The 16,669-nt window shown below is 38.8% G+C and overlaps 1 protein-coding gene across 10 annotated transcripts in view; it reads left to right on the top strand.

Annotated features, from left to right (window-relative positions):
• Window positions 1-2,833: 2,833 nt before the first annotated feature.
• The window catches only part of dnajc6 (DnaJ (Hsp40) homolog, subfamily C, member 6), a 37,017-nt gene continuing 23,181 nt past the window's right edge, over window positions 2,834-16,669 (top strand). For 5 of the 10 annotated variants that reach the window (XM_078945960.1, XM_078945959.1, XM_078945962.1 and 2 more), the window contains exon 1: window positions 10,102-10,583. In XM_078945960.1, the coding sequence (XP_078802086.1) occupies window positions 10,385-10,583 (199 nt within the window). In that variant the 5' untranslated portion in view covers window positions 10,102-10,384. Of the gene's footprint in view, window positions 3,185-10,039; window positions 10,584-16,669 lie in introns of those variants that run through there. The other 5 variants (XM_078945966.1, XM_078945965.1, XM_078945964.1 and 2 more) reach the window with 2 other exon arrangements.

Raw genomic sequence — 16,669 nt, 5'->3', positions numbered from 1 at the left:
ATCTAAGGTCTGAGGTAATCCAAAACACGCAAGACGTAACTGATCCAGATCCTAACTGCTAAAGGTTATGGACTTATTTTAAGGATATTTTTCTGAAACACAAAAGAAATCTTTATTCACTTTCTTAGTATCCCTCTTTATTGAGACCTGTTTGCAAAAAAATATAGAACAGGTGCAGTCAAAGTGGCCAGTGACTATCATGTACACACATTCCCTGACTGACTCATGTGCCATGAGCAGGTGGCTGTGCTGCAAAACAGCAAATAACAGTAATCTCAAGAAAATACTGAAGGCTTTCTTTGAACTGAGCATTTGGGAAAATTGTTAAATAATTGTTAATTATTTATAATTGTTAAATAAATGCAAATGAAAAGAATAAAAAAGGTGACAAAATAATACAATGATGCAATAAAGTGAAGAATGAACTTGAAGGCATGTAAACCTAAATACATAAAGTAAAACTTGTACAAATGTCTAAAAAGGTCGAGAAATAGGTTTGGACCGCAGTAGCTCCTAATGGAAACCTTGGAAAACACCTTAGATTTAGCTGTTCTGAATGTTTGGGAAGAATGGGGCTTTATCACCTGATAACCGCAGGCACAAGTGTTGACACTAGAAATAATGCAACACACAACAAAGGAATTGTTTGACAAAGGATAACTGGATATGTGTGCACACAAACACTACAATTGTGTTTCTATTTTAAACTAAATGTAGCTTAGAAAGTAAGGGATTTATGTGTTGAAATGAAAAAGAGACAATCTTCTAGACCAGGAGTGTCAAACTCATTTTCACTGAGGGCCACATCAGCATAGTGGTTGTCCTCAAGGGGCCAGATATAACTTATACATGTAACTAAATGTAATGAAAAATAAATATAATTACTCCTTAATGTTAAATAACTCATTATTTATTTACTATAACTTTTTAAAGTGACAATTACAGTTCCATAAAAAAACAAAAGTTTTCTTGTTACTCTAGCATAAATCCTTTTACATTTGATTCTGTCAGGTAACATTATATGGACAGTGTTTAAGTCCTATCGTATAGTTTCCCAATCCGATATTTCAAGTCCGATTCCCTGATTATGAATAAATACCAATTTTTATTTTCTATATAAAAAAATAAACACTTTTATGCTCTTGCGCCTCACGGGCCACATAAAATGACATGTCGGGCCACATTTGGCCCCCGGGCCTTGAGTTTGACACGTGTTCTAGACCAACATCAATTCAATTCAATTCAATTTTATTTGTATAGCCCAGAATCACAACAACAGTCGTCTCGATGGGCTTCGAAGTAAAACATGAACTCAAAAGGATCACGAATACAAAGAGTTCAATAGGAAAATACTAAAATGAACTAACAAACTGACCAAGCTATACTGGCATCCGTGCCCTTAGACCCCCCTTCGCGGTAAGGAAAAACTCCCCAAAAAAACGGATTCCGGAAAAAACGATGAAACCTCAGGGGTGCCCACATGAAGGAGGGATCCTCCCCCAGGACAGACAGGGGATTTACCAGAACTCTTAGAGAAGAATTAACTTAACACTATAAACGATCAAACACTATATTTGATCATTGATGTATGCTGGATTATTAAAGTTTGAAGTAAAACCACAAATGGACAACTGAACAATTTAATAACTTTTCTCAATTTTTCACTTTTTAAAAGGCTTTCTAGAAAGTTGTTTTCAAACAGGAAATGTGTAGTTTTTTAAAGTCCCACCCAGATAATCTTTTGAGCCATTGTAAAAGCGTTTAAATGATCTTTTAATTTTAATTATGCCCTTTTTAGGCCAAATCAAAATAACCAGTTGTTTTCTAGGACACGGTTTCTGCAGAGCGGCAGGAGTTACTCAGAAATTCACCTCTGAGTTGTGGGCGGGATCATTGGCATTACGTCAGCCTGCCATCACTTCCCATCATCCCTTTGTTTACACTCTCTCCTTCTAGTTTACAGCCCCTCACAACCACAAGCTAACATTACGGATGCAACAAAAATGGTAAGCCACAATGATGCTATCAAGCCGTACAGTTATGACCAAGATGCCAGCTCAGACAAGGAACATGAAGACGTACAATGGATGGGTCAGAATGGAGTGGAGCAGGGAGCTTATGGCCGGCCAATTGTAGCTTCTAGGTCACAGCTACAAGCTTTTTCCGACAGCATTTTTTCATCTGCTCTTGATTTACTAGATTTGAATAAATAAGAAATGCAATTTTAAGCTTGATTTTCTTTATGTGTCTTTATTCATGAAAAAAATGCTACAAGAGCTTGCTAAAAACACCGCCAAAAAATCCATTGAAGTGGGTCTTTTATATACTGTTTTATAATAAAGATACTTTGCTTACCCTGTTGTTTTTATTTAGGTTTACAAATTTTTTAAATATTTTTTTGGGAAATCCTAAAACTTGTTATTGAGTGCTTCTATCTTTGCAAACCCATTTTGCATCTCAGACCTACTCGTCTAATCCTGTGGGATTTGTAACTAAAGCCCATGTGTACAAGATGGGGTGTGACTCCTGCTCGGATTACTATTTCATCTGCCTGTTTACCTTTCAGAGAAAGCGGCTCCGCCAATAGTCTTGCAGGTTTAGATTAGGATTTTACTCCGATTCTGCAAAGGCAGAAGCTGCGTTTCAATTTTTTTCTAAAAAAAAACTAGAACTGTCTTTAATTAATGTGAAAAGAACTTAAATTTGACTTTAGATCTGTTTTGAATTTAACTTCAGGTGTGTTTTTTCCCAGCCATTTAAAGCCCAGTCTCTTGAGTCCACTCCAGGTTTTCCTCTTGCAGTCAGGATGCGCTCAGCTGCTCCATTTAACAGATTCATAAACAAGCTCTTCGCTGCCGTCTCACCATTTAGGCACATCCCTATCTTTTACAAATCCACCAATCCCCTAGCCGTTTTTGCCGATCATATGCCAGAGTGTGAGGTTGCCATAGGCCGGTTTATTTTCTGTGCGATTTTAACGACAGGTGAACGCGGACATAACGAGGGGGATCTCTCCAGGACAGGCGTGTTTCCGTGCCCGGCGAAAACTCTGACCTTTGACTGGCCGTTAATGACACAAAGCAAAGGTCGCTGCGTGCGCACGGAGCATCCGCTTCTACCGAGCGCATCTCAGTCACGGCACAGCACCGCGCACCGGGGAGAATGACCGAAAGCGCTTTGAAAGGTAAAATTGTCTGTTTCTACACATTTCACGGCCATTTTCAGACATTTCACCTTTCAAATGAGGCAGAGAAGAGGATAGCATCACGATCTGTGTGCGGATGTTACATAATATTCTTCCCACTGTGCGTCCGTGCGCTTGATGGACTGGAGCGGTTTTCATCCACACGCACTAATTACACAGAGAAAATATAAGAACGTTGGGATTAGAAAAAATAAATAAAAATAAAACCAAATGTACATAAAAACCACAAACTTCACAAAGGCCCGTTCTTGACGCACACAAACGCACCATGAATGACATCATTTAAGATATTTTTGCCAGAAAACCCTTTCCTTCCTGCCCAACTATATAATTTGTCTGTGTTCTTTGCTTAAATACCTATACAGCCCGACTGCTTTTCATCCGTACTCATTCACACCATCAATTTAATTCGACTGAACAATTGTGTTTTTAAAGGTGACCCACTGAAGAAGAATAAAAATAAAAACACACCCAAACATCAAACTCTGTAAAAATCAAACATTTTCGTCAGCTATTTTTTAATATAAAATGTGTCACCTCGTTTCTGTAAACATTTTTTTTTTTAAATTCAGAATATCCATCTTCATCTCCCAGAAATAATAGCTCCCCTCCTCCGGGCCAATGGAGAGCCAGCGCGTCACTCGCGTCACGTGAACGGCTTAACGCGGCTCAGTCTGGTTTCCTGTTTTCAGGATCAGTGACACACTTTTGTACTTCACTCGACCCTCAAGACAATAAGACAAACGATTTTAAGTTAAAGATTGAGAGATTTACAAAGTCCGACCATTAAAGGGGCGCATGAAGGAAGAGGTAAACTCTCCTTTAAAGGCAGTGTTAAGAAGGAACCCTTCTGTCAGTGTCACAATCACCAATTCAGGTCCAACAGCAGCTGATCCTGCAAATTCCTGGATTGTGCTTTAACTCTTATGAGGACAATTATTGACCTCAGCGTTTGCTGAAAGATGTAGTAAAAATACAACAAGCTTTGTGTTGCAAAGAGCATAAGAGAGCGGTAAACAATGCTATTATAACCATTTGTAAATTTAAATATCAAGTTATTTTTAACATCAATGCATTATTGCATTTGCTGTATGTATTTAATGCATAATTTAAAAAAATACAAATGTAAAAGTTAAAATGTGTGAAAATGATCAAGTAAAATTAGTTTTCCTGCAACTGTTTCAAAAAAGGTTTGAACCTCTACCGTGAAGGTTTTTCACATAACAATGATGTTACAGCTTATTACATGACAAGGGTGTGGCAAAACTTTAGTGTTAACTTTGGAAACATTAACTCAAAAATTCTGTGATCTGCGACTTTCAGCTGCAGAGTTTCTGAGTTGAGCATGACTGCATAATACAGAGCTAGCTACAAATGTCTACTTCATTTAACATAAAGGCATTAACATTCATCCAACTTGAACATAAAAAGACTGATTTCCGGTCCGTTTTGAATCAATGCTTCATGGTAAATAGTGAGTATACACTTAGTTGAGGCATGTACATAAAATATCACCATAATCCAAAACTCTGATAATAGCAGCAATCAACCTATTTTCGCTTTGATTTCACGAAAGACACATTTTAACCTTAAAAATTCCAGCTGTATGATGAAAATACCGTATTTTCCATATAGGGCGACTGGATTTGAACTTATGTCATATATAAGGTGCACTAATCTTTAAGGAGCATTAAGCAAGACAAAAGAGTCAAAAATGAGTCTGTCAGCCAATCAAACCTTATTTACCTGAGTTCATAGTAACTCTAGCATAGGGTCTAAAATGTTTAAACGCTAAAATAGACATTTAGTCCAGTTTCTGCAAACCAAAGCTAGCAGGAGCTGCAAAGTCATACCTCACTATTTAGAAAGATACACTGTATTTATGTATTTGGGACCATTAAACTATACATTTAAAAAATAGTAGCTAGTAAATATTACAATTATTAAATTAAAATAGTGTTATATTTCTATTACAATACTTTTGACAGCATCACATACAAGTTCTTTTCAAAACAAAATACATTCTGTTTCATAAGATCTTCTCATGGCAGCAGATTAACTTGCAATTATACTTTAAGAACTTTGCTTTTGAACAGAAACTAGGAATAAAATAAGAATGTGAGTGTTAAACTTCTAATAATAAACCACTCTGACAATAGACCAACCCCTTTACCATAATTTTGCTTAGTTATGTGATGTGTGCATTTTGAAGGAAAGGTAAAGCTCTCAATGCCTCTTGATTTAGTGTAATGTCCCTAGTGGTAAAAAACAAACAAACATAAAATAAGACAGTTAAATGTAACTAATGTAAGATCACCTCAGTTTAAAAAAATCTAAAAATGAGTGAAAAAACTTAATTATCAAACCTATTAATTTTTCAGATTGTTTGCATTTTTCTTTAAAGGTAAGAGCCATGAAGGAGGGATAAAAGAGCCACAAGTGGGTCCGAAACCTCAGGTTGCAGGCCCCTACTCTAGAACTTGTTTGAAACACGCTATGGCTGCATGTTAGCCGTGTTACTTCTAAACCTTGTTTGCAACTCGTAAAAAAACAGACTGAGATTTTGACAAATGCATTATACCTCTCAAAATCTCTTTAACATCAGTAAAACCAACCAAATTTATTCTGTAAGGGACTCTGGATTATAAGGCGCGCTGTTGTTTTTTGAAAAAAAATGAGTCTTTTAAGTGAGCCTTATAGTGTGTAAAATGTGATAATAGAAAAAAAAGAGGCTTGAATAAGAGATGTACAGTGGTGGACAAAATTGTTGGTACCCCTCAGTTAAAGAAAGAAAGTCCACAATGCTCACTGAAATGACTTGAAACGTTCAAAAGTAACAATAAATTAAAATTTATTGAAAATTAAATAATCAAAATCAGCCATTACTTTTCAGTTTTTGATTAACTGAATTTAATAAAAAAAAACTAATGAAAAAGGGCTGGACAAAAATGATGGTACCTCCATAAAAGACTGAGAACTAATTGCCCAAGGGGTCATGATGAACTCAGGTATGTCCTTTAATTGACATCACAGCTGTTTTCAAACCCATAATCAGTCAGTCTGCCTATTTAAAGGGAGACAAATAGTCACGTTGCTGTTTGGTGAAAAGGTGTGTACCACACTGAACATGGACAACAGAAAGCAAAGGAGAGAATTGTCCCAGGACATTAGAAACAAAATTATAGACAAACATCGTAAAGGTAAAGGCTATAACCATCTCTAAGCAGCTTGAAGTTCCTGTGACGACAGTGGCACATATTATTCAGAAGTTTAAGACCCAGGGGACAGTAGCCAACCTCCCTGGACATGGTCGGAAGAAGAAAATTGATGACAAATTGAGGAGACGGATAGTTGGAACTGTATCCAAAGAGCCCAGAAGAACCTCCAAAGACATTAAAGGTGAACTCCGAGATCAAGGTACATCAGTGTCAGATCGCACCATTCGTCGTTGTTTGAGCCAGAGTGGACTTCATGGGAGACGACCAAGGAGGACACCACTGTTGAAAGGAAATCATAAAAAAGCCAGACTGGAAATTTTAAAAATGCATGTTGACAAGCCACAAAGCTTCTGGGAAAATGTCCTTTGGACAGATGAGACAAAACTGGAGCTTTTTGGTAAGGTACATCAGCTCTATGATCGTAGACTCAAAAATGAAGCATACAAGGAAAAGAACACTGTTCCTACTGTGAAACATGGAGGAGGCTCAGTTCTGTTTTGGGGCTGCTTTGCTGCATCTGCCACAGGGTGTCATGAAGTTGTGCAAAGTAAAATAAAATCTCAAGATTATCAACGCATTCTGGATAGAAATGTGCTGCCTAGTGTCAGAAAGCTTGGTCTCAGTCGCAGGTCATGGGTCTTCCAACAGGACAACGATCCAAACACAGCCAAAAAAAAACAAAAATGGCTCAGAGAAAAGCGTTGGACTATTCTGAAGTGGCCTTCTATGAGCCCAGATCTGAATCCCATTGAACATCTGTGGAAGGAGCTGAAACATGCCATTTGGAGAAGACAGCCGTCAAACCTGAGACAACTGGAGCAGTTTGCTCATGAGGAGTGGGCCATAATACCTGTGGACAGGTGCAGAAGGCTCATTGACAAATACAGAAACCGTTTCATTACAGAGATTACCTCAAAAGGTTGTGCAACTAAATATTAAGTTATGGGTACCATCATTTTTGTCCAACCCTATTTCATTAGTTTGTTTTGTTAAATAATTCTGTCAATCAACAACTCAAAAATAATGGCTGATATTGATTATTTAATTTTCAATAAATTTTAATTTATTGTTACTTTTAAGCGTTTCAAGTCATTTCAGTGAGCATTGTGGACTTTCTTTCTTTAACTGAGGGGAGGGGTACCAACAATTTTGTCCACCACTGTAAATCTATTTTCTGGAAATTTGTAGTGGCAACAACATAGTTTGAAAAAAAATGCTGCAATACAATTCATTGGACATATTGTTGAACTACATTGATGTCCTTGGAATTAAGGAGATGAAGTCAGTGGGATGACAGGCGTGTTTTACAGGGCAGAGAAGCATTTTTTTTTTTAAGTTAAGACTAAAGTTATAGCAGACATGGAATTGGCTCAGCATCCTAATGCTTCTATAATGAAAACAGAATTTAGTTTGTGGAGGGTTTTGTGATAAAATATTTGCAAAAGAGTTGACAAGGAGAGAGTGTTCAAAGCATGTTACGCTTGTTTTTGTTGTGATTCAAGTCATTAAGAAGGTTTCTGCTTGTTTTGTACATTAAAACACCTCATAAAACCAGTTTGACAGAATCGTGGACACAAACACACACAAAAACATCACACCACATCTTCAATAGTAACACCCACCTTTTCCTCAGAATTCGGCTTCTTGGCTATTCAATAAATGCCCTGGTTTTGTAGTTTTGTTTTGTTTTTATTAATAATACTTTACTTCACATATCCTGTTATTTCCTGTAGTTTTTATGCCACTTTTTTAGAAAATGATTTTAATCTGGAATATAAAAAAGCAATAACATAACAAACATAAATAACTTTGATTTTGAAATGTCATTATGTCAAAGTCTGCATCTGCTTGTCGTGTTGCAAACATGCAGATATAGGGTATTAAGGGTAAGTATTTATAAACAAGGTCAGGCACAAGACAGGAAGCTCCTTTGAAGGGCAACAAGTTGCATCCGGATATGGCAGGATATTAGTCCTCTGTTTTGGACATTTCGTCCCTGCTGTGCTTTGGGCTCCCCTAAAAGAGTTTCCCCGGCTCATGTCCTCTTTTCAGAACCATGCTCGGTTTCTGTTGCCAGGAGACTGAGTGCAGAAACGAAGCATGCTTAGTTAACCCCTCAGCAGAACAAAACATATGAAGGTGCACCAGCAATATTTCAAGATAAAAATCACCTTGCTTACATAAAAGCCCTAATAATTTAAAGTGTTTCTGCTGAAAACAGCATAGATGGAAAGTTTTGTTTGATGTAATTCAGAGTAAGTTTCTTTGTTCTGTCGAACCATGGTGCTGTTGTCCTGCTCTCCATGGAACAAAGCTCCTCTATTTCAGTTTCATAATGTGAAAAGGTCACTGACCTTTTTTGGAAAGCAGGACTCACTTTTAAAATTGTCTTAACCCATGACATTTCTTTAAACTAATAGTTTGGACGTATCAGTTCTTATATCTTGAAATTAGGCCATAACAAATGCAGAATAATAGGAAACTGGGTAGAGATTATTTTAAATTGTTATTCTATTTTCTCTTGGATTTGTGAAAACACAACTCTTTTCTAAACATTAAGCACATGTTTAATGCTTTATAGTGGCCAAAAGCAAAATGTCAAGATTGTTAAAAACTGTTTTGGACTTGAGTTTAGGGTGGCCAACATTTTGCAAAGAGGGCCAGACTTAGTGATGTGAAAAGTGTGAGGGTCAATCAATCAGCCTGCATTCTTTGTACTCTCATAATAACTTTAAATACAAATAAACTATTTAAATAACCTTTTTTCTTGCAACAGGATAACACAAATAGTTATTTTAATCAGAAGTACAGAATACTGTGGATTTGATAAGAAAAACAAATTAGTTCATTTCATTTGCAGTTGACGTTTTAGGGTGAATTTAGACTCGACACAATTAGTTCACTTAAAGTGGACCAAATTTGTTCGCCTAGAACAAATTTTCAGTCTGAACACACCATGCATGCCTGAAGAGATCTTTAATCACGTGGTTTTCTTTGGAAGCCATGGTTTGTAACAGAACAGCATGCTTAAAGACAGTCTGAATTCAGACCAAACCCAAGGTTCAGGACTCGATCCAGACCGAATTAAGTGAACTCGGTCCGGACCAATGGACTTTTCCAATCTGAATACACCCTTAGAAATGAGCTATAAAGTGATATAGAAGGGTCCCCAGTCAGTGTTGGCATAATACCTCACAAAGTTTTACACACTGCTCGGGGCTGCATATTGCTGATCTGACAGGAACCTGCGGGCCGGTAGCAATTTGAATGCAGGCTACATTTGGCCCATGAGCCGGACTTTGGACATGCCATGTTTAGACACTCATATAATAGATCTTCAGGCATTTCTGAAAATTTATATCTTTACCTGATATTTTCCTATAACGTATTCTTTACTGAAGTGATTCAGTAAAGTCAGATAAGTCGGTGAAATCAACCATAAATTAGCATTTTATTGTATATTGTGGTTACAGAAGCAGAAAGGCTTCACAGACCTCTGAGATTAATAATTTTCCACAAATCAAACCTCAGATTCTGTAATTGGGTCCATTTTCTCTCCTTGTTTGTTTGTCTTAAACTTACAGTCCCCTTAAAGCCATCCCAGTTAAGTGCTGATTGAATGAATAATGGATGCAGCAGAAACACTAGAGGACTGTGAGCTGGGGTGCATTTCTCTTTAATTCGTTCCGGGACGCAGCGGAAAGCAGCAGCTACCGTGTCGTAGTAAAATGCGGCTCTGAGGGAGGAAAGAAAAAAAGAGGAGGCGATACAGGCAGAAAGAGAGGAAGAAGGGGGAGAAAAGCCGGCAGATTTGTTCGCAGACCGGGTGTCCTCCCCTCTCTTCGGACATGTGGTGCGCCGGGCGGCGGCAGAGACGCACGGACCAGAGCAGGCAGTAGCGACGGCGGAGACGGCGCGGCTTTCCTTCTCGTCTTTGGTTCTCCTTCTGTGGCCTTTGGTTATGAGCTTGCTGGGAGCATATAAGAAAAAGAGCAGTTACGATGGTTATGAATGTTTGCAGTTGGTCGATAGCGGCGGGGATAACTACAGCATCGGGAAAGGGAGCAGCAGCGGCACGCTCGGAGGCTCCATAGCGGCCACCCTCGGACCGAAGGCGGCCCCGCTGAGAGGGGAGGACTGCAGCACCATGGACAGCTCAGGTAAGATGCCTCGCCCTCATACGGCTGTTTCTATATGGCAAGCAAAAAAGATCATAAATCACCAATAAACGGCGTTTTCCCTGGTGATTTATGGTAGCCTTTCCTTGCCTGTTTCCACTGAACGCTGATGCGAACAGCGCCTGAGCAAAGACGGGATGACTTGACAGGAGGAGTCTAGATGCGGCCTGTAACTAGAACTATCCTGAAAGAGAGGCAGCTGTGGAAACAATGGCCAACAGCGGTGAAAGTAGGCTTCACAGTGGCGTTGCTCCTCTGCTTCATCTCTGCTTCCAGGCACTCAAGTCTGTGTTAACACTTTAACTCATTCCTTCCAGGATTTATCTGATTTTATGGGTTGATTTATTTTAAATAAACATATATAAACAGAAATAAAGACAAATCAAATTTAAATCAGATGATGCTCATTAGTACAGAAAAATGCCCATCTTTTAAAAGTCCCTCTGGTAATCTTTTGATCTATCACGCAAAATCAAAAACCTGTCTTTTTCTACGACAAGTTTCTGCAGTTTCTGCAGAGCAGCACTAGTTCATTAAAATTGGCTTCTACGCAAGTTCTAAGTGTTTACTCTCCCGCTAGCTTACAGCCCCTTACAATCCCAACCTAACATTACTGGAGCACCAAAAATGGCGACCAAAATTGGAGCTATCCAGCTGTACAATTCCGAGCCAGAAGCCAGCTTGGGTGAGGAAAACAAAGACATGTATGGATCTACCAATATTTGTCTGCAAGTGAAAGCACCGGAATGGAGCGGAGCGGGAAGCTTGTGGCCCACCGATTGTAGACTTTAGGTAACAACTATAAGCAACAACATTTTTTTGTCTTCTCTTGATTTACTACGATTTGAATCAGAAATAGTCAATTTTATCTATATACTGTATGTCCTACATCATGAAATAAATGCGACAAGGAAACAAAAGCAGGGTTTTCATTGGAGTGGGTCTTTAAATGGGACACAGAATCTTTTAGTGTAGAAACACTTATGAATACCAATAAAAAACATATTAATAAATCAGGTTATACAAAAAAACTGTGAAAAGCACATTTTTTAAGGAATCTAATTTTTATTTTTGATGATTGAATCCTGTCTTGTTTATGTTATAGTGATGTTATATCTGTGTTTCTTTTTGTAATTTCGATTTTTATATATATACATATAGGAAAAATAAATCTACGTATACAGGAATATAATTCTGTTGATGAAAAACTGAGCCAAAAAACTATTTTTTTCCCCTTTCGGAATTGTAATTGTAAGACTGTAATGCTAAACAAAAAAAGAAAAGTGCCTTTTGTGGTTTGTTTTATCTGCATAGTGCCTTGGGTTCACCTCAGAGTCCAGGGACGTGAAACCAAAGAAGCTAAATGAGCTGGATAGCAGGGTCAGTGGGGAGAGGGGATTGGACGTTGACAGCAGCAGGGGGAGGGGGAGATGCTTGTGTCAGATGCTGTCATCTGGCTTTTTGATGTAGCCATCTCTGCCTCTATGTGGCTCTGCATCCATCTGCTGCATTTGAACAGATCCTGTAGGCTAAAGGTTACACTAGGAGAAGTAAGGCACAGTCAAACATGGCATTGATCTCACTGGGAGGCCAAGTTGAGAGCTCCCTGTTCTACTGGTGTCTTGTTCTCCCTTTCTGTGAATGGTGAAGCTCTCAGCTGTACTAAAAGAGGTGCCTCCTCTGAAACGCGTATATGCTTGCCACTGTATCTGGCTCAGCAGGCAGCACCCTCCCACAGCCATCTGGACTCAGAGGCACAGGGACGAGGAAACAGGCTAACCGGGAGGCATGAGGCAGATTCAAATAGACCTTCAGGGAAGGAGAACTGAAGGGAAAATGTTTTGCTTTATTCCACACTGCAGTCATTTACAACATTCTAAGAGTGAGGAAACAGTCCAAAGAAGACAGGACAGCAAGTGGGCATGATAGTGTTTCCTCAAATATAGATTTGAATGTATTTCTTTACAGTGCTTCTTTGAAATTATGTAAAGTTGTGCTAGTTTGGGACATTAACAGCTATAAATCCGACTGAGAACTTAAAATTAAAAGCTACCCCATGGTAATTTACTTAGAAGAAAAAAAATCATGATAAAGTATAAATCTAACATGAGGTTGAGAGAAGAAACAACTTAATGTCCCACTCTGATCATCTTTTGATCTATTGGAAAAACTTTCCCAGTGGTCTTTTAACCCTTGTGCTATCCTAGGCGCTTTAACGTTGGGAGTTGGGTCATCTAGACCCACAAGACAGTGCTCTGAACCTTTTTACTTTAATGATTTGTGAACCTCACTGGTGTCCATGGATTACATGAAATCTTTCCACCTTTATCCACCTTTGCCATGGTAGGGAGAACACGTCAATGTAAGGGTGGGGTCATCTAAGATAGCACAGGGGTTAATTATGTTTATGCTGTTTTTAGCCAAAAAAAAAAACAAACAAAAAGAAAACTGTCATTTTCTCGGACATAGTTTCTGCAGAGCAGCAGATGTTAATTAGACATTTGCCTCTCAGTTGTGGGTGGGACTTTTGGCACATCTATCTGTTTACACGCTCTCCTGCTAGCTCACAGCCCTTCACAACCCCAAGCTAACATTATGAGTGCAACAAGAACAGTGAGCAATGTCCAGCCGTACAGTTTTGAGCCAGAAAAGGAAAAATGAAGACGCACATGGACCTAGCTGTCTGCAGGCTGAAGCGATAGAATGAAGTGGAACAGGGAGCTTGTGACTTGTCGTTGTAGGTTCTATGTCACTGCTACAAGCTTTTTTTGGGGCGACAGTGGCTCAGGTGGTTGAGCGGGTCGTCCGCTGATCGAAGGGTCAGCGGTTCGATCCCCGCTCCCACCAGCCAAATGTCGTTGTGTCCTTAGGCAAGACACTTCACCCTCCTTGCCTCCAGTTTGGCTCCACTGGTGTGTGAATGTGCATGTATGATCCCGGTGATGGTCAGAGGGGCCGTAGGCGCGAAATGGCAGCCACGCCTCTGTCAGTCTGCCCCAGGGCAGCTGTGGCTACAACCGTAGCTTACCATCACCAAGTATGAATGAGGAGTGAATGAATAATGGACACAATGTAAGCGCTTTGAGCGTCTGGAAAAGCGCAGATAAATCTAATCCATTATTATTAATCCATTATTATTATCCAACAGCAATTTTGCGTCTATTCTTGAATCATGACAATTTAAATAAAGAGATACACAGAAATGCAATGTTAAGCGAAGTTTTCTTCATATGTGTCCTCCATTAAAAGTAGAAAACACAGGCACTGCTTTAAAAAAATAGTCAAATCAAGTTGCAATTCGGCAATCAGACAGAGCTGATATTACACAGTTGGATCACTGTCAATGACATTAATGAGCTACAGCTTAAACCAGCATGAGTTTACCTCACATGGTGCTGCTGAAAGAGCACAAATTAATCTCCTTACTAGATTTTAGTTGGTTTAGAGGCAGAACCTCTGTAGGTGATCTGTTTTGTCACTCACGATGAAGTTAATGATCATTGTTTTCCGTGTCCCCCCCCCCCCCCCCCTTTACATTAAGCTGATATTTTTGTAATTTCTGGAGTAGATTTTTTAGCAGCTTTTCAGCCAAAATAGTGCCTTTGCGTTTGTTGGTTTCTGTTATTGCTCTCCCAGAAACATCCAAAATCTTAGCTTTTTAATATGATGCCAAATCTAATGGCAGCAGCACATGGACGGATAGAGGTATGGAGTAACTAACCAAATGAGAATATAAGTTAAGTTTTGCCTGTTAGTTTAAATTTGACAACAATGGCACACAAACTGCATTAAAGACATAGCTGGTATGTTCAGAATGTAAGTGTTCCAAAACCAGTCATAAAAGGGGAGAAGGCCGGATAATGTTGTCAACAGCTTTTTGAACATTAATCATAATCTCTATAATATCTAACATGTTCTCCTAGTGGACACTTTTTTTCAATTTGTTATTCTCTTGATTTATAGTTTTGCTTTGTAATATTCATTTCTTTGCCAAAAGCAAGACAGCAGATGGAGCCCGCTCTAAGTAGGACTCATGTGCACCTGTCGCGTTTCTGCATTTTGTAACGGATCATAGAGTTTACAGATCATGATGTTCGCACTGTAATTTGAAGGCAGCACTTCTGGTCGCTTCAGGGGAGTTTCCACCTATGTTGTGCAGTTGTTACATATCTGTTTTGGACTAAAATCATAATTATTTAAGTATTTCAGAAGAACTGTTAGTTTGCTGCCAAGCTGATCTAGCGGGATCCTCTTTCGTTATTGCACCAAGTAAAACTGCCCATTGTCTTCGTACCAAAGTTATTTTTTTATCGGACCACCTGAATACCCAGACTGCACTGTCACTGCACTGTCTTTAAAATTTTAATGGTGAATATCTTATTCTATATGTTTAGTTACTACAGCTTCCCATCTGTGCCGTATAAACTTTAAAAAGTGGAGTCAGAGATGGGATTTGTTCTAGCAGGTCAAACTCCATTTGCAGAATGCCACTATTGTGCTTTTCCAACCACAACCTCTTAAATACATGATGCACTTGGGTGTAATATATTTTTCTGCGATAAAGGTTCCTAAAGCTTCACAATAATGTAGTTCTCAGACCAGGGTCAACTGTTTTTTTTAGAGGTTTGGTATGAAGATGTGAGGCACTATGTTGGTAAAAATATAATTTTATTAGTATTATTTTCTTTTTTTTCCCCACCTTGTGACTGCAGTTTAACTAACCTACATTACCTACAGTATGTGTTATGCAGGCAAGCTTGTCTGAGGGTGCTTGTCATTCAAAGGACTGGAAGAAATGAGTGGTTAAGCTGTATTGTAGATGATTAGTCACAATCTTTTTGTCTCATCAGCAGCATTTGTAATCAAGCAGATTAGAGTTTGGATAACGCCGCAGCCTGCGCGGAAGAGGCCCAGCAATGTGTCAACTCTGAAATCAAATGCTGTCAAGAGTTCTAAGTGTTTGTGTGCAACATTCACACCAGGCTTGGTGTTGAAGGGAAGCAGTGTAGAGCTTCAGTTGAAGGGTGGCATATTATCATTTCCCAGCAATCTCCCCAGATAGAACAAGACTTGCATTTCTTATTACACGTCCCGGCTCACTTTGGTGAGTGAGACATGAGGTGGCTGAGGAGGGGAGGGAGAGTGAGCAACAGACCAGTGTTGTTTTTGTGCTGAGGCTCTGACGCAGCATCCTGAAGTTACTTTAAAGCATGTTTGCCTCCTCTGGAACACTGCTGCCACTCTGCCTGTGTAAGCATCAAGCCTGACTGACACATTTAAAAGCAGGATTCTGACTTTCAGTGTTTGGCTTTTTACTGATTGCTGGGTGAGATATGCATGCAAAAATAGGCTGAAGGTTTTTAAAGAAAGCAGATTTTTAGGAAAAAGCACAGAGATATTCAAGCTTTATGTTTCAGTTACTTCATGAAGTAGAAATGAGATTACATTTGACAAACTTATGAGCAAAAAACACAAGTTTACAATTTTGTTATTTAAAAATGATAAACTATCATATCATACTAACTTTATTTATAGAGCACTTACAGTAAATTGTCTGTGTAGACCCGAAGTGCTGTATAGTTATTTCATCTCAAATTTATTGAGATGTTCATAGAATCATTTAAAAGTTAATACCTCTTGTTGACAAACAAGACACAGACATTACATAATCAATAGAATAATTTACAATGCAGTGGAATAAGAGAAAGAAAAGCATCTTTACTGTGTTTTGAAAGCCAAGTAAAAAAGTGGGTTTTTAAAGAAGACTTTAAAACAGGTATTGAGGAAGGCTGTCCTACATGAATTGGAAGATCATTTCAAAGTATTGGAGCTGCTGCAGCAAAAGTGTGGTCCCCCTCAAGCTTGCACTTTGCTTTTTGTGCTTTTAGAAGCAGCTGATCAGCTGACCCAAAAGGGTGATGAGGGAAATAAGGCTGCAACCACTCAGAAAGGTAGACAGGTAACAAGCCATGTAAAGATTTAAAAACAATCCTTAGTTCTAAAAAGGAATAGGCGAACAGTGTAAAGAAGCTAAAATAGGGAAACATGAACATAGTTTGTAGTTCGTA

This window comes from Oryzias latipes, chromosome 4 (genome assembly GCF_053564925.1).
Source record: "Oryzias latipes strain Hd-rR chromosome 4, Olatipes_Hd-rR_3.1".
NCBI lineage: Eukaryota > Metazoa > Chordata > Actinopteri > Beloniformes > Adrianichthyidae > Oryzias > Oryzias latipes.
This window is presented reverse-complemented; position numbering and strand designations above follow the sequence as displayed.